The sequence below is a fragment of the Oryctolagus cuniculus genome, chromosome 5, assembly GCF_051225735.1.
Source record: "Oryctolagus cuniculus isolate XC-2025 breed Fujian yellow rabbit chromosome 5, ASM5122573v1, whole genome shotgun sequence".
Taxonomy (NCBI): Eukaryota; Metazoa; Chordata; class Mammalia; order Lagomorpha; family Leporidae; genus Oryctolagus; species Oryctolagus cuniculus.
Window position 1 is genome coordinate 8,333,504 of NC_142871.1, and position 18,674 is coordinate 8,352,177.

General features: G+C 47.2%; 1 protein-coding gene across 5 annotated transcripts in view; it reads right to left on the minus strand.

Annotated features, from left to right (window-relative positions):
• WTAP (WT1 associated protein) overlaps window positions 1-17,871 on the minus strand; it is a 39,965-nt gene extending 22,094 nt beyond the window's left edge. For 3 of the 5 annotated variants that reach the window (XR_016233579.1, XM_089332504.1, XM_070073310.2), the window contains exons 1-3: window positions 16,676-16,829; window positions 6,814-6,851; window positions 3,151-3,206 (exon numbers count right to left, since the gene is read on the minus strand). Coding sequence is in view for 4 of the 5 variants with exons in the window: in XM_089332504.1 (XP_089188630.1) it covers window positions 3,151-3,206; window positions 6,814-6,851; window positions 16,676-16,823 (242 nt within the window). In the remaining variant the exon portion in view is untranslated. Of the gene's footprint in view, window positions 1-3,150; window positions 3,207-6,813; window positions 6,852-16,675; window positions 16,830-17,476; window positions 17,604-17,689 lie in introns of those variants that run through there. The other 2 variants (XM_051854197.3, XM_051854196.3) reach the window with 2 other exon arrangements.
• Between the last annotated feature and the right edge of the window lie 803 nt (window positions 17,872-18,674).

Below are 18,674 nucleotides of genomic sequence, written 5' to 3' on the forward strand. Positions count from 1 at the left end.
ATGTATGCTGGCACTGCACACAGTAGCTTAAACTGTTGTACAAAGCCAGCTTTGTATTTCATAATCTATAAAATTAGGTATTTCATAAGATTAAAATCAATGTACTGAGTTTCAAAAAAAAAAAAAAAAAATTTTCCTGAGGCCAGTGTTGTGGTATAGCGACTCGGGCCGTCGCCTACAGTGCCAGCTTCCCATATGGGCGCTGGTTCAAGACCCAGTTGCTCCACTTCCAATCCAGCTCTCTGTTGTGGCCTGGGAAAGCAGAAGATGGCCCAAGTCCTTGGGCTCCTACGCCCACGTGGGAGACCTGGAAGAAGCTCCTGGCCAGGAGTGAGGCAGAGGATGGAAGACCTCTCTCTCTGCCTCTCCTTTTCACTCTGTAACTCTTGATTTTCAAATAAATAAATCCTCAAAAACAACAACAACAACAACAACAAAAAAACTTCCTAAGACAAACCTCACTTATCTATTAAAAGACAATTGTAATTGTTCAGCCAAAGCAATACTTATTTTATGGCCTCTAAAACTTGGGACACATCTAGTTCATTAAATGTTTGGGAAAGCATACACAAGGCTCTTTGTGGCAGCTATATAGGAACTATTTCACAGGAGCAAAAAAATATAAAAACTTAAAGCAAGAATATCCACATTAAAAGGATAGAAAGCAGAGACTAGCTAAATAAGTAGCAGCTGATTTTAGATCACCAAGGGCATGAAAGAGAAAAAACACTCACCTAAGAGTTTTAAATGAAGATTCCCTAACCTCAAAAATATAAACCATATATGATGTAGTAACCTTAACAGTAACTTAAAAAAAATTTCTACAGTGATTCTTGAATGTCTCATTTTTTTATTTTTTTGTATTTAAAAAATATCACAATGCTGTACTTGATAGTCTACTTTTTTTTTAAAGATTTTATTTGAAAGTCAGAGTTACAGAGAGAGGAGAGGCAGGGAGAGAGATCTTCCACCCACTGGTTCACTCCCCAGATGGGTGCAACGGCTGGAGCTGCGCCAATCCAAAGCCAGGAACCAGGAGCTTCTTCCAGGTTTCCCACATGGGTGCAGGGGCCCAAGGACTTGGGCCATCCTCTACTGCTTTCCCAGGCCACAGCAGAGAGCTGGATCGGAAGAGGAGCAGCCAGGACTAGAACTGGCACCCATATGGGATGCCGCCGCTTCAGGCCAGGGCATTAACCCGCTGCGCCACAGCGCCGGCCCCGATAGTCTACTCTTGTAATACATTCACAAGAGAACCACGGAAATTCAGAACTGGATGTAACCTTTAAAAATAACTCCAGGCAGGCACTGGACACAGCAGTTACGACACCACTCACTGCCCGCACTGGAGCGCCTTCCTTCCAGCTCCAGCTCCTTCTAACGTGTAAGCCACGAAGCAGCAGCCAATGTTCAAAGACATCCTTGGGTCCCTGCCATTCACACGTGAGACCCACATTAAGGTGTAAGCTCTTGGCTTTGGCCTAGGTTCAGTAGTTGTGGGCATCTGGGAAGTTCATCAGCAGATGGAAGATTTCTGTCTCTTTCAAATAAAATGAAAAAAATAAGTAACACTTAAAAAAATTAACTCATTCTCCTCAACTTATAGATGAAAAAGTAAAGAACATAAGTATATGGAGATGGTGAAATTCACGTTTTGAAGAATAACTTCATGTTATTAGCAATGTATTTCTTCTGAAAGCAGAACTAAATTTCTTAGAAGTGCAAATTTTGGGGTGACACTGCGGTTGAGCAGGTAAAGTTGCTGCCTGCAGCACGTGCATCCCAAGTGGGAGCCTGTTCAAGTCCCGCCTGCTCCACTTCCCATCCAGTTCCCTGATGATGTGCCTGGAAAAGCAGCACAAGATAGCTCAAGTGCTTGGGCCCCTGCTACCCACGTGGGAGACTGGTTGAGGCTCCTGACTCCAGCTGTTGATCCATTTGGGAGTGAATTAGCAGAAAAAGATCTGTCTCTCCCTCTCTCTGTAATTATGCCTTTCAAATAAATAAATAAATCTTAAATAAAAAATACAATTTTTAAAATGTTAAACACAAGGAAAAATTAAACAAAATAGCCTGTGTATGAGTTGTCTCCCGAAGAGTTCATGGAAAATGTGCATTACCTTTGTTTTGGTTTCGACAAGCTGGGAGAAATAGGAACTCCCATCACTGGTTCTCCCTCCAAATCCTTAGAACGGCCAGATAGATAAGGATGAGGCTGGGAGCCAGGAACTTAATCCAGGTCTTCCACAGTGGTGACAGGGGTCCAACTACTTACACCATCATCACCTGCTGCCTCCAGAGTGCACATTAGCAGAAACTGGACTCCAGAACAAACGCAGGACTCGAACCCAAGTAAGTCCTGTGATATGGGACATACCTGTTCTAACTGCTATGACAAATGGCAGCCCCCACATTATCTTTTATTTAATTTTTCCATGAATTTTTAAAAATACCCACGTATCTAAAACAGATTTCTGAGATCAGAGTCTTTCCCTATAGCAAGGTACACATTAAGTAAAATGCTTCCCAAGTATCAATCCTTAATACTCTGTCTCTGCAAGAGAAGAAATTCAGATCACTGTTAGTCCAGGAAGTTTCCCCAACTAGTGCTGTAGTTTGTTAAAATGTTCAATTTTCCTCCATACTTATATAATGAAGAACAGGCCACTGGGGCTGGCCCTGTGCACAGCAGGTGAAGCCGCTGCCAGTAACAATGGAATTCCATATGTGTGCCAGGGTTCAAGTCCCAGCTGCTCCACTTCTGAGCCAGCCCTCTGCTAATGCACCTGGGAAAGCAGTGAAGATGGCCCAAGTGCTTTGGTCCCTGCACCCACTTGGGAGGTCCAGAAGAAGCTCCTGGCTTCAGATCAGTTCAGCTCTGACCGTTGCAGCCATTTGGAGAGTGAACTATCAGATATAAGACCTCTTTCTCTCCCCCTCTCTGTAACTCCACCTTTTAAATAAATAAATAAATCTTTAAAAAAAATGGAAAAAAGGCCATTAAGGAATCTGTTCCAATCCGGTATCAGGTGATATGAGCAAATAGTAACATTAAAAATGAAACATATTTGACATAAAGTATAAATACTCAATGTAGTCGAAATATAATATTTTATAGAAAGCTTGTATTTTGGATAAAAGAACATTTACCTTAGAATTAATTCATCTCGTGCCATAACTTTGAAGTCTGTTTCACTTAGTCGAACCTATAAAAAAAATTAAAAGATGAACTGACTGCTATTCCTGAAGACAAAGCTCTACCCAAAAGGGGCCTACAGAACAGCTCTGTACTGTGAAACACAAATGGTTCAGCACATATTATCATTTATTTGAAATCTTGTTTTACTGGGAAGGTGAACTATTTGTAACAATGAGCATCTTCACTTGGGAAATGCAAATTAATTTTCCATGGGACATTACTACACACTGATTAGAATGGCCAAAATAAAAATAATAGCACCAAATGTTGATGACAAACTCACACACTGCTGGGAAGACTGTAAAATGGTACTGCCACTCTAAAAAACTGTTTCAAAGTGAATGGATGACCCAGTAGTTGCCCTCTTAAGCATGTATTTTCACTTATTTTTTAATTTAATAAATGTGAATTTCACAGGTACAGCTTCTGAATTAGTGATTCTTCCCCCCATACCATCCTCCCACCCCCACTCCCATCCTACCTCCTACTCCTTCTGCCATCCCATTCTTGATTAAAATTCATTTTTAATTATCTTTATATATTAAGCATGTATTTTAAAGAAATAAAAATATTCACAGCAGTTGCATTTTTAATGTCCCCAAACTGAAACTACAATAATGCCCTCTCAGAAGTGATTTATTTTTTTGACAGGCAGAGTTAGTGAGAGAGAAAGAGAGAGAGAGAGAGAGAGGGAGGGAGGGAGGGAGGGAGGGAGAAAGGTCTTCCTTCCGTTGGTTCACCCCCCAAATGGCCGCTACGGCTGGCGCACTGAGCCGATCTGAAGCCAGGAGCCAGGTGCTTCCTCCTGGTCTCCCATGCGGGTGCAGGACCCAAGCACTTGGGCCATCCTCCACTGCCTTCCCAGGTCACAGCAAGAGAGCTGGCCTGGAAGAGGGACAACTGGGACAGAACCTGGAGTGCCGGCGCCACAGGCGGAAGACTAGCCTAGTGAGCTGCGGCGCCAACCGAAAGCGATGTTTAAACTATGATACACTCATAGCATGGAATACTACTTAACGGTAAAGAGTAACAGATCAAGAGATACATGAAACTACCTAGATAAACCTAAAGGAAAGTAGCTGAGTGGAAAAAAATTCTAAAAAGATACATACTACAAGATTTCCTTTATATAACACTGGCAAAATAACAATTATAAAAATGGAGAACAGATTAGGTATTGCCAAGAGTTAGAGAGAGAAAAGGTGGATACGGTTACAAAGGAATAACACTGGGAGTCTTGGGGAGGTAGTTCAGATATGTATCTTCATTGGTGATGGTTACACAAAGCTACGTATGTGATAAAACTGCACAAGCTACACACAGAGTACTTGCTAACTGTAAAATCAGAATCTCTGAGGACTGTGACATTGTCAATTTCCTTGTTTTCATTTTGTTGTTCAAAATGTTTGGAGTCACCCAATACGTTAACACTGGAGGAGGCTGAAGGGAGCAGAGAGTCTCCCTGTACATGTCTCTGCAACTCCAAACTCCCTGTGACTCTGATTATTTGAAAAGAAGTTAAAACGAAGGAGGCACAGGGCTGACGTCGCGGCAGTGGGTTAAGCCACTGCTGTGATGCTGGTATCTCATACCTGATGTGAGTTCAAATTCCAGCTGCTCTGCTTCCCATGCAACTCCCTGCTAATGTGCCTGGAAGGCAGCAGAGGACAGCCCGAGCACCTGAGCTCCTGCTACCCATGTGGGAGGCCTGGATGGAGTTCTTGACTCTAGTTTTGATTCAGCCCTGGCTGTTGTGGGGATTTGGAAATGAATCAGCAGATGGAAGGTATCTCTTTCTCCCTTTCTACCACTGATTTTCAAATAAATGTATCTTTAAAAAAAAAATAAAATCTGATTAGCTTCCCTTCTAAGACACTTAAAAAAATTTCCTTAAAAATACATTTTGGGGACTGGTGGTATGGCAGAGGGTAAAGCCACCACCTGCAACACTGGTATCTCATATGGGTACAGGTTCAAGTCCTGGCTGCTCCACTTCTGATTCAGCTGCCTGCTAACATGCTTAGGAAGGCAGCAGCAGATGACCCAAGTGTTTAGTCCATGCACCCACGTGGGAGACCTAGACAGAGTTCTGGGCTCTTGGCTCCAGCCTGGCCCAGCCCCTGCAGTTGCAGTTATTTGGGGAGTAAACCAGTAGACAGAAGACTTCTGTCTCGCCCTCCCTCTGTAACTGCCTTTCAAATAAATAAATCTTCTAAAAATTTCTTTCAAAGGGCTGTGCTCTGCAATGCTGGCATTCCGTATCAGAGATCCAGTTCCAGTCCAAGCTGCTCTGCTATCCATCAAGCTCCCTGCTAGTGGCAGGGAAGACGGCCCAGGTATACGGGCCCCTGCCACAAATGTGGGAAACCAGGATGCAATTCCTGGATCCTGGCTTTGGCCTGAACCCCTAGTCCTGGCCACTATGGCCAACTAGGGAGTGAACTGGCAGATGAGAAGATATTTGTTTCTCTCTCAATCTGATGCTCTGCCTTTCAAACAAATAAATCTTTGGGAAAAAAGTTTTAAGCTGTTAACATTAACCAGTAAAATGGCATTATAAAATGTAAGAGTGAGGGGGCATTATACCCAAATAGTGAAAGAGGAGGTACACAGTAATTTCAGATTATTTTTTTTTCACTTTTTTTTTTTTTTTTTTTTTTTTTGACAGGCAGAGTGGACAGTGAGAGAGAGAGACAGAGAGAGAAAGGTCTTCCTTTGCTGTTGGTTCACCCTCCAATGGCCGCCGCTGCAGCCGGCGCACCGCGCTGATCCGATGGCAGGAGCCAGGATCCAGGTGCTTTTCCTGGTCTCCCATGGGGTGCAGGGCCCAAGCACCTGGGCCATCCTCCACTGCACTCCCTGGCCATAGCAGAGAGCTGGCCTGGAAGAGGGGCAACCGGGACAGAATCCGGCGCCCCGACCAGGACTAGAACCCGGTGTGCCGGCGCCGCAAGGTGGAGGATTAGCCTATTGAGCCACGGCGTCGGCCGTAATTTCAGATTATTTAAGCACAATCCAATTCTTTATTAATGCTCTAAAATGTCAAAAATTTCTGTAAAACATATTATGTAAACTGTTCACTTAAATACTGTTCAGTAAGCACACACCTGCTTTTCTAAATCCAATTACAACTACTACCAGAAACTGTTACTGTTTTTTAATAGTCATTGTATGAATATATAGTAGATATGTTACTCATATGCTATGAGTAAACTCATAGCATAGAGTAAACTCATATAATGGGGAACTTTAGAAGAAAGTTCAGAGAAAGAGATACCTAAGAATTAGCTGTAACCTTTTCTTGAAAAATACATAAATGGTTTTATAGGAATGTATGAAGTTTCTCCTTTTTTGACATGTGTGTATCTGTAGGCAGGAGTATTTATGTAACAAAGACTAAGAACAGACCATGGGAATATCACTTAACAGATGAAAAGCTGAAAGAATCTAAAAATATAGTACATATAAGATACAACATCTGGCACACTGCACAGCCCAAGTGCTATTACTGTTAATAAAGGCAAGAGGGTGAAGAGGCAGCAAAACAATACAGACAGCCCCTTCAGCACTATTATGAAAAAAAATGCTTTAAAGTTGCAAGGAAAAAAAATTACCTTTTTGGGAAGAGGTTCTTCGTTGGTCATCTTGAATCCTAAAAACAGAAAAAACAAACAAAAAAGGAGTGAGGCAGAGGCTCAATTGATTTTCTTCCAGTTAAGGTAGGAACAAAAATTACTGGGTCTTTTATTGTCTAATCATAAGATTATTTTTACTTAAACTTTTTATTTCAGAATAATGAAATTTTAAACATTTTATTTAAGGTATACAAACTTCATGCATCTCACATATACAAATTTAGGAACATAGTGATTTTTCCCATCCTACCCTGCCTCTAGCTGGCACCCCCACCCTTCTACCTCCTCCCTCTCCTATTTTCATTTTTTTTTTTTTTACAAAGATCTGTTTCAGAATAGTTTTAACCTGCAAGAAAAGCAGCAAGATATTATAGAGTTCCTGTACACTCTACAGTCAGCTTCCTTTTTGTTAAGTACAATTTTTTTTTTTTTGACAGGCAGAGTGGACAGTGAGAGAGAGACAGACAGAGAGAAAGGTCTTCCTTTTGCCGTTGGTTCACCCTCCAATGGCCGCCGCGGCCGGCGCGCTGCAGCCGGCGCACCGCGCTGATCCGATGGCAGGAGCCAGGAGCCAGGTGCTTTTCCTGGTCTCCCATGGGGTGCAGGGCCCAAGCACCTGGGCCATCCTCCACTGCACTCCCTGGCCACAGCAGAGGGCTGGCCTGGAAGAGGGGCAACCGGGACAGAATCGGCGCCCTGACCGGGACTAGAACCCGGTGTGCCGGCGCCGCTAGGCGGAGGATTAGCCTAGTGAGCCGCGGCGCCGGCCTGTTAAGTACATTTTTAAAATCCCTTTGTAAAAGCTGAATCATCTGAAGTTGCCACAAAGGGCCGAGAGATAATTTTTCATTTCAATCTTGCCACTATCCTATGAAAGACAAATTTTGCTACAGAAGTGGTCACTCAGCACTGAAGTCAGATACTGAACTCAAGCAGTAACCTAGGCACGCTGCTAGGTTAGTACCAGTTTCTAAACCTTTGGTTTGATAGCATTATGTTATACTAAAAAGGTAAAATCTAACATGGTCATGGAGATTCACTACTCTTCAATAGTGTTATATATAAACACACACACATGGGTGCAAACTGTTGAAATCTTTACTTAACATATGCTAAACTGATCTTCTGTATATAAAGATAACTGAAAATTAATCTTGATGTGAATGGAACGGGAGAGGGAGTGGGAGAGGGGAGTGTTGTGGGTGGGAGGGAAGTTATGAGGGGGAAGCTATTGTAATCCATAAGCTGTACTTTGGAAATTTATGTTCATTAAATAAAATAAAATATAAAAAAAATAAGCACACACATACAATTATACCATAATAAAAATATTCCTATGGGGCAGGCAGCATTGTGGCGTTGACACACCCACATTCCACATTGTAGTGCCTAGTTTGAGTCCTGGCTCCTCCACTTCCAATCCAGTTTTCTGCTAATAGATCCTGGGAGACAGTGGATGAGGCCCAGTAATTGGGTTCCTAACAGCCACCAGGATATCCAGGAAGTTCTGAGCTCTGGCTTTAGCTTAGCCCAGGCCTAGCTTTTGTGAAACTTTGCAGAGTGAAGCAGATTAAAGATCCCTCTCCTACGTGTTCTGCATTTCTAATAAACATTTTTAAAAATTCTTCTAATTCTATGCCATGAAATAATCTATAAAAGTCTTTCAAAATTAGCTTCTTTATATAAAATTCACTTAGCACTGTTGCAAAAGCTAGCTTAATAATTCAAATAGAGGGGCCGGTGCTATGGTGCAGCAGGTTAACGCCCTGGCCTGAAGTGCCAGCATCCCATTTGGGCGCAGGTTCGAGACCTGGCTGCTCTACTTCTGATCCAGCTCTCTGCTATGGCCTGGGAAAGCAGTAAGAGATGGCCCAGGCCTTGGGCCCCTGCACCTGCATGGGAGAGCCAGAAGAAGCTTCTGACTCCTGATGGGTGCAGCTACAGCCATTGAGGCCAACTGGGGAGTGAACCATCAGATGGAAGACCTCTCTTTCTCTCTCTCTCTTTCTCTCCCCCTCTGCCTCTCCTCTGTGTAACTCTTTCAATAAATCGTAAAAAAAATTCAAGTCGAGAACTAATCATGCTAACTCAGAATGAATGCCAACAGCAGTTTCTGTATAAAAATTCTGTGAGCACTGAAACAGTTCAATCAGTTCTGAATAGCAGTATCGGGGTTTTTTATTTTGTTTAAGATTTACACAACGGTTGGAGCTGGGCCAATCCGAAGCTTCTTCTGGGTCTCCCACGTGGGTGCAGGGGCCCAAGGACTTGGGACATCTTCTACTGCTTTCCTAGGTCACAGCAGAGAGCTAGTTCGGAAGTGGAGCAGCCAGGACCCACACTAGCACCATATGGGATGCTGGCAGCCCCAGCAGTTCTGGTTTTTAAAAGCATCTAAGTTGTGTTTGGAAAAATAATACAAATTAAGAAACTGAATTCTTGTGCTGAAAACACATCTATTACTTCCTTAGGTTCAAATCTGACCAGTAGAAAAGCCAAATTAGGTGTTCCTAGGTATTACTTCTGACAGCATATTCAAGAATGCTCTGTTACCATTTTAAAATATTTCTGGTTTACTTTACTTACTTGTACTTATATAAATTCGAAACTAGTAGAAATCTGACCAAATAATTTTCATATTAAACACGGTATTCTTACTATTTGAGATTCCTCAAAAGAAAGTGATTTACCGTTACTATTTTTAAAAATATTTATTTATTTGGTCGGCACCGCGGCTCACAAGGCATTATAATCCTCCGCCTGCGGCGCTGGCACACCAGGTTCTAGTCCCAGTCAGGGCGCTGGATTCTGTCCCGGTTGCCCCTCTTCCAGTCCAGCTCTCTGCTGTGGCCCGGGAAGGCAGTGGAGGATGGCCCAAGTGCTTGGGCCCTGCACCCACATGGGAGCCCAGGAGGAAGCACCTGGCTCCTGATTTCGGATCAGCACAGTGCGCCTGCCGTAGCGGCCATCTGGAGGGTGAACCAACGGCAAAAGGAAGACCTTTCTCTCTGTCTCTCTCTCTCTCTCTCACTGTCTAACTCTGCCTGTCAAAAAAAATTTTTTTTTATTTATTTGAGAGCACGCCCCATCTTCTGGTTTATACTCCAAAAGCCTACACTGGCAGAGAACTCAATCCAAGTCTCCCTCACGGGTGGCAAGGTCAACTTCTACCCCTTCCAACAACATTTTTAACAATTTCAACTCTCACCTTATAATCAGATAGTCTAACCACACTTGTACTGTCATAGAATTCTGATTTGGGGGGCACAGCAGTTAAGATGCTGTTGGAACATCCACATCCCATGTCAGAGTATCTGGGTTGCAGTCAGGGCTCTGCTCCCAATTTCGGCGCACTGCTACTGTGTACCCCGGGAGGCAGCAGGTAATGGTTCCAGTAATTGGGTCTCTGCAACCCACCTGGGAGGCCTGGATTGCATTCTGGGATTCTGGGTTCAGCTCACCTCAGTCCCAGCTATTGCTTCACTGACTGCCAATGACTAACACATAGTAGACATACAAACGTGTTAAAAGTATGAACAAATTTGCTTCAGGTACCAGTACAGTCATAAAGGTGAGGCTACTTAATCAAGTTTTTTTTTTCTAGAACCAGCTGAGATAACAATTACATAAAATACTGAGAATAAACATGAATCTTAATACAAGAAGTGTGATAATTTGAAAACAGCCAAATTTACCACTAAGGCTAGACAGTCCATCTTTTATCCAGTTACTAGGCACCCTATCTCCTCAGTGTGTAGAATCTTGGGGCTGGTGTTGTGGTGTAGCGAAGGCGCCACCTGCAGCTCCAGCATCCTCTATGGGTGTTGCTTCAAGTTCCAGCTGCTCCATTTCTGATCTAGCTCCCTGCTAATGTGCCTGGGGAAGCAGTAAAGAAGGACCCAAGTAACTGAGCTACTGCACCCACGTGGGAGACCTAGAACAAGCTCCTGGCTCCTGGCTTCAGTCTGGCCCAGCCCCGGCCATTGCAGCCATTTAGAGAGTGTATCAGTGGATGGAAGACCTCACACACTGTCTCCTCCTCACTCCCTCTCTCTGTAATTCTGCCTTTCAAATAAATAAAACCTTAAAAATTTATTTTGGAAAAAAAAAAAAACTAAGCAACTTGAATGTGACTCAATATAGATCATATTCAGTTCAAACTTTATTCAACTGACACTTCTCCTAGGTTTACTTGCTTACTCTCTTCTCAACAGGCAGGTATTCAGATCCTTATCCCATTAAAATAAAAGTAACTGCAAGCTTAAGTAGTAATAACTGTTTTTTTTTTTAATTCCTTTAATGTTTTTTATTTTTTTTTTAATTTTTTTGACAGGCAGAGTGGACAGTGAGAGAGAGAGACAGAGAGAGAAAGGTCTTCCTTTGCTGTTGGTTCACCCTCCAATGGCCACCGCTGCAGCCGGCGCACCGCACTGATCCTATGGCAGGAGCCAGGAGCCAGGTGCTTTTCCTGGTCTCCCATGGGGTGCAGGGCCCAAGCACCTGGGCCATCCTCCACTGCACTCCCTGGCCATAGCAGAGAGCTGGCCTGGAAGAGGGGCAACCGGGATAGAATCCGGCGCCCCGACCGGGACTAGAACCCGGTGTGCCGGCGCCGCAAGGTGGAGGATTAGCCTATTGAGCCACGGCGCCGATCATAACTGTTTTTTTTTTTTTTTTAATGTTTTTATTTATTACAGAGAGTGAGGGAGAGACAGATCTCCCATCCACTAGCTCATTCCTCAAATGGCCATACAGCCAGGGCTGGGCCAGAGCCAGGAGCTTCATCCAGGTCTCCCATGTGGGTGCAGGGGCCCAAGTACTTGGGCCATCTCCCACTGCTTTTCCAGACACATCAGCTGGGAACTGGATAGGAAGGGAGTGGAGTATCAAACCAGTGCCCATACAGGATGCTGCATGGCAGGAGGCAAGTTAACAGGCTACACCACAATGCCAGCGGTAGCAGTCTATTTTTAAAGGGCACTTAGAGGACTGGGAGACACTTGAAGGAAGCTTTCTAGAAGGTTTCACCCTTTGAAAATAAAGCAATGGGCCAGCGCTGTGGCACAGCAGGTAAAGCGGCTGCCTGCAGTGCCAGCATCTCATATGGGTGCTGGTTCAAGCCCTGGCTGCTCCACTTCTGATCCAGCTCTCTGCTATGGCCTGGGAAAGCAATAGAAGACGGCCCAAGTCCTTGGGCCCCTGCACCCATGTGGGAGACCCAGAAGACGCTCCCAGCTCCTGGCTTTGGATCAGCACAGCACTGGCTGTTGTGGCCAATTGGGTAGTCAACCAGTGGATGGAAGTGTGCACGCACTCTCTCTCTCTGCCTCTCCTCTGTGTAACTCTGATTTTCAAATAAATAAATCTTAAAAAAAAAAAGTGATCATTAGAATGCTATCACACTGAAAAAAAAAAAGTAAAAAGGAGAAAACTCTGAACTTCAGTTTCACCGTCTCAAAAAAGACTATCACCATTATGGTCCAAAATTACTCTATTTTGAAGACACACTTCAGTATGGTGACCGGCAAAAAATGGGCATTTAATTTCTTTCTCCATGAGAAACAGGGAGAGAGGGAGAGAGGGAGAGGGGAGAGGGGAGAGGGAGGGATGGAGGAAAGGGAAAGAAAGAGAAGAAATAAATCAAGAGTTTAAGAAAGGATTTAGTTGGGTCTAGCGCTGTGGCCCAGTAGGCTAAAGCCTCCACCTGTGGCTCCAGCATCCCACACGGGCACCGGTTTGTTGCTCCTCTTCCGACCCAGCCCTCTGGTATGGCCTGGGAAAGCAACAGCAGGTGGCCCAAGTGCTTCGGCCCTGGCTTCTGTAACTCTACCTTTCAAATAAACAAATTCTTAACCTAAAGAAAAAAATTAGTTTATTTATTTGAAATGCATAGTTGGAGAGAGATGGAGAGATCTTCCAACTGCTGGTTCACTACCCAAATGGCCAGTGGGCCAAGCTGAAGCCAAGAGTCTGAAACTCCAGGCAGGTCTTCTATGTGGCTGGCAGAGGGCCAAGTATTTGAGTCATCTTCCACTGCTTTCCCAGGTGCATTAGCAGGGAGTTGGATAGGAAGTGGAGCAGCAAGGGCTTCAACTGGCACACATATGAGATGCCAGCATTGTAGGCAGCAGCTTAACCTGCAACACAATACTGGCCGCAGAAATGAGTTTCTTTAATAACCCTAAGAGAATTCACAGACTGAGGACAACTACCATGATGTCCTCCTGTCTTAGTTTCTAACCACAGAATCCTTGGTGTGCTCCAATTTTTAGAATTCTGAAAGATAATTAAGTTTTCTAACACTGATTTATATTTTCCTTTTCAAAAGTTTGATGTTGGGTAGTATGAATTAAAATGGAGTTTGGAGGACATTAACTTTTCTTTCTTCCTTAATTTGAGAGACAAAAGCTTCCATCCCCAATGCCCTCAGTGGCCAGGACAGGCTGGAGCTGGGAGCTGGGAACTCAATCCAGGTCTCTCCCACGTAGGCAGCAGGAACCCAACTACCTGAGCCATCCCTGCTGCCTCCAGGGTCTGCAATGACAGGACACTGGATGGAAGTAAGAACCAGGGCTGGGAACAGACCCAGGCACTCTAAGATGCATTGTGGGTGACTCAGTCATTAGGCTAAACACAACCCCCCCAAAATAAATTTCTGAAGTTGTAATCTAAGTCAGGGGTAAATACAGGTTTTATTCGCATGCATTTTCACAGGTCAGCTCTTGAAAGAGCTGCAGTTCATTCCATGTATGGGGTATTCAGCTTAGGAAACGAGCGCCTCAGAAAATCTGTAACTGATGCAAAGTCCATCTTTCCTTAAGCACTCATGATATGCCACATAAATTCACAGTCAAAGGCAAAGTAGAACTGGTTCAAAACTCTTGTAAGATTTTTTTTTTTTGAGAGGTAGAGTTACAGATAGTGAGAGGGACAGACAGAGAGAAAGGTCTTCCATCTGCTGGTTCACTCCCTAAATGGCCACAACGGCTGGCCAGAGCTGGGCCAATCTGAAGCCAGGAGCTTCTTCCAGGTCTCCCAAGAGGGTGCAGGGGCCCAAGCGCCTGGACCATCCGCCACTGCTCCCCCAGACCATAACAAAGAGCTGGATCGGAAGAGGAGTAGCCCTTATGGGATGCTGGTACTGCAAGCAGAGGATTAACCTACTGCACCACAGCGCCAGTCCTAAAAACTTGCGCCATCTTCCACTGCTTTCCCAGGCTATAAGCAGAGAACTGAATCTGAAGAGGAGCAGCGGGGACAACTGGAGCCCATTTGGGATGCTGGTGCTGCAGTCAGAGGCTTAACCACGGCTTAGCAGGTTGAAAACAAATTAACATACAACATTCAACTACTCAGAACAGAACTCAATTCTCAATTTTTACCTTCACATTGCATAAACACACCAAGAAATCTATTAATCCCCAAGGTAATTTTTTACAACCTGACAAGCTCAGTCACCATCTACAGTTGATTCTAGGTTCACAAAAAGATTCTTAGAATAATCTTCCACAGGAAAACTAGAAGTACTAAAACACCATTTTAAAAAAAGATTTGTTCATTTGAAAAGCAGTGTGACATAGAGAAAAAGAGATCTTCCATCCAACGGTTCATGTCTCAGATGGTTGCCAAGGCTGGGGCTGAGCCATGTCAATGCCAGGAGCCAGGAACGCCATTTGGGTCTTCCACAGGGGTGGCAGAGGCCCAAGCACTTGGGCCATCTTCCCCTGCCTTGCCAAGCACATTAGCAAGAAGCTGGATTGGAAGTAGAGTAGTGGAGACTTAGACCAGCAATTGGAAATGGGATGCCAGCATCACTTAGCCTGCTGTGCCACGTCACCCCATAACATCATCTGGAATCATCAGAGTCCTGAACCTTGAAGGTGAAAAATGAAAGCATATACACACAGACACCACACATACACGTTCACTGTCTATGAGTCACATTTATTCAATAATCACAACTTTTCAAAGTCAAAACTAGTCTCCATTTTCCAAGATGAAAATGTGACTCATTAGGTGATCAGCTCAGCGTAAAACAGCTATTAATGAACTAGAGGTTTGGGTCCTAAATCCAGTGTCTCTCAAAAGTTGGTAACTGGGGCCGGCACTGTGGTGCAGTGGGTTAAAGCCCTGGCCTGAAGCGTTGACAACCCATATGGGCGCTGGTTCTAGTCCCGGCTGCTCTTCTGATCCAGCTCTCTGCTGTGGCCTGAGATGGCAGTGGAGGAAGGCCCAAGTCTTTGGGCCCCTGCACCTGCGTGGGAGACTGGGAGGAAGCTCCTGGCTTCGGATTGGCACAGCTCCGGCCGTTGCAGCCATATGGGGAGTGAAGCAGAGGATGGAAGACCTCTCTGTCTCTACCTCTCTAACACTGTCTTTCAAATAAATAAATCTTCAACCATGGCTGTTGTGGGCATTTGGAGGAGTGAACCAGAGGACGGAAAAATCTGTGTGTTTTTTTTTTTTTTTTAATAAAGCAAAAGAGAAAAAATTCAAAAGCAGCTAAATTGGCTATTTTTAAGCAAAGTTTAAGATTGATTTTTGGGGCTGGCGTGGGCACCAGTTCTAGTCCCGGCTGCTCCTCTTCTGATCCAGCTCTCTGCTATGGCCTGGGATAGCACCAGAGGATGGCCCAAGTCCTTGGGTCCCTGCAGCTGTGTGGGAAACCCGGAAGAAGCTCCTGGCTCCTGATCGGTGCAGCTCTGGCCATTGCGGCCATCTGGGGAGTTAACCAGTGGATGGAAGACCTCTCTCTGTAACTCTTTCAAGTAAATAAAATAAATCTTAAAAAAAAAAAATGATGATGATTGATTTTTAAATTATGTAAAGGTTTCAATTATTCTTGTAGATCATCCCGAGATAACGTTAAAATATCAGAATCAACATCTACTCGATGCCTTTTATCACAGGAGAAGCGGCTTAGGAGGTGCCTAGCACCCTACATTCCAGTAGCACCATGATGCTTTATTAGGCAACTCAGTGCTTCTCTGAAGGCATGTGCTCTAGAGAAACAAATCACAACTGCATTTAAGACTCCATCACCTGATACCACAGTAACCTTTACACTAGAGTAGAAAGAGTACTGCTTAGAAATTCGAGAACCGCCTATTTCTCACACTTGCATTGGTCTTAAGTGTGATCTTCAGCAAGTTACTTAATTCTGTGCTACCGTTTCCAAATTAGCAAAAGGAGGGTACCAATTTTGCAAGCGTAATGAAGTGCTGTAGAAACAAGGATTTTAAAATATGAACATAAAGGACAACTTTAACATGCATTTCGTAAAAATTAAACTCCACCAACATCTTCCAGGTGAACACTTCTTCATAGCACTGAACACCTTTACAGCCTATTCTATCCAATGGAGTATCCTATTACGGGAATATTGAAAAGTTTGTCCTTAATAAGCTTAGTAACTATATCAAATAAAAAATATTTGGAGGTAGAAAAGTGGGAAAAGATTTAACAAGTAAAAACAAGAATGGAACCAAAATACTGTTAAGCCACTCAACATATAGCTCTGACAAACAAGACACAAACAATGTAGGCACATTGTAAAGACGAAAACTAAGACAGTATTTCCAAGGAGACTCTGTACTACACACACCCACGAGACCCAGCAGCTGTAACAATCGTCGTAAATGCGACCGTTACAACTCCTGGCCTATCAAAGGGCTCCTACCCATCTTCCATATCGTACCTACCAGATAATTTGTGACAAATATGCGAAAACATCTTGAACATGGCTCAGAGCGGAATTGGGAAAACTCGCTGTGATGAAGACCCACGAATCTGGGAAGCTGTGGACAACCCAGCGGTGCCCGGATCCCACTCCCATTGTTACCTCCATCCTGCGGGATCTGGCTCTTTGGACAGTTCACCAGTTCTGCCGCCGGCTTAGCTGTCTGCCCAAGACACCGGAAGCCCTGACAGCACTGCACCCTTATCGCCAGCCGCCTGCGGGGCTGCAATCTCCCTCCAACTTGCCTCATCAGATGCTATGGAATGAATGAAGTTAAAATCCAGCCGTCGCGAGAAGATTTTCCCACACCGTGTAAGCGGAGTTTCATACGTCTACACCACGTTCACCTAGCACCGAAAATTTCACGGCCGAAATTTTCACACAAAAAAACGAACGTAATTGGCGGTGACTTCCGAGGGAACAGAATAGCCACACGAGAAAGGCGACCGGAACGTGCCCACGCGGGATCGCTTTTCCACCGGGAAGGGGCCCGTGTTTTTTTATTTTTCCCGTCACAGCCTCGGCGCGCCAGGACTTCCCCCAGTCCCCTGGGGATCCACTTCCTCCCGCAGGAGCCTGGGCTGCGCGCGGGGTCCGCGAGCGGCGTGGAGGACCCCCGGCGACGGGCGCGCGCCCTCGTCCCGACATGGAAGCGCACGGAGCCCGCGCCGCGCACCGGGCCCCGCCGCCGCCGCCGCCGCCGCCTTCTCCCCCGCCGGGCCGGGCCCAGACCAGCAGGGCCGCCCCAGCCGGACCTCCGGGCCCCGCGGGCCGAGGCAACATGGCCTCGGGGCGGCGGAAGAGGAAGCGGGTAACGGGCGGCCGGCGCGGCCCGGGCCCGCGTCGCCCCGCAGCTCCCACAGGGGCCCCGCGGCCGCTCTCCCGCCGCCCGCCCGCACCTACCTCTCCGGGCCGGGGCCGCGCGGCCGCCGCCAGTCGCACAGGCCGAGGCCCCGCCGCCGCGCGCCTCCTCCCGTCACAGCCCCGCGCGCCCCTTTATTTGCGGGTCTCGCTGCCACAAAATGGCGCTGAGGGAGGACGCCAGGCCCCGCCCGCCGCCCGGCCCCGCTCCGCCCCGCCTCCCCGCTCCGCCATGTTCGCGTCGGGCCCGCTCACCGTGGGGGCGCCGCCGGCCGCCCGGCCCCGCCACAGGCGAAGAGGCGAGGAGCGCGCGGCCGCCGGCCTAGCCCGAGCGGGACCTGGCGGCGGAGTCTGCAACCCGGAACCAGCGCCGCCGCCGGGGCTCCGCCAGCTCCGGCCGTGTGTGTGTGTGTGGAGGGGCGACGTCGGGCGAGGGGGCGGGTCGCCGGGGTCGGAGGTCAGCCGCGGGGCATGCCGGGAAGGCGGCCCCGGTGGACGCGCTCGCGTGGGCCGCCTGCGGCGACGGCGCCGCCGGGCGGAGGGATCTGCGCGAGGGCGGCGTGCGATTGGACGCGGTGCTTCCGCGCGCCGGCGGGGCGGGGCCGGCCGCCTCCGTGTGCCGCCTCGCGCGTGACGGGCGGCCTCGTGTCCGCGCGGGTCGTTCTGCCGTGGCGTCTCCGGCGGCGAAAGCGAGCAGCCATTGTTCTCGAGCGGAGGGCGGCCCCGGGGCCAGGGGAGGGCGGGCCGTGGACGATGGGGCGAGCCCGGTGGCGTGAATTCCGTCAGTGGAGTGTACTCGGGTGGGCGAGACTGCCTTGCGGACCGCTGGGAAGACGCGACGCGGGGCCGGGGGCGCCCCGGGGGGACCTGCCTTGGGCCTGCTGGACCCCAGCGTGGCCCCCAGGGCAGCCGGCCCGGGCGAGGCGGTGCGGGGAGCCCGGTAGCTCGCCCTGCAGAATGTCCGGCCTGGCCTCGGAGCGCCGGGTCGGGGAGGAAAGCCGGGGCCGGGTCTCGGGAGAGGCGGCTCGGCTGCGCTCCCGGTGAGCGCACTCGTGAAGTTAGGATAAACGACCCGAGCGCCGAGTAACCTGTGCATTTCTGCTTCTGCCTGTCCCGAGGCAGCGGGTGCACAAGGGTCCCGCCGTGTCCCGGTGCGGGCTCCGTCAGGGCCGCCGCAGCCCAGGGAGGAGCGAGCTGCGGCTTCGTGCGGAGTCCAGGTCGCAGCAGGTGCATACAGAGG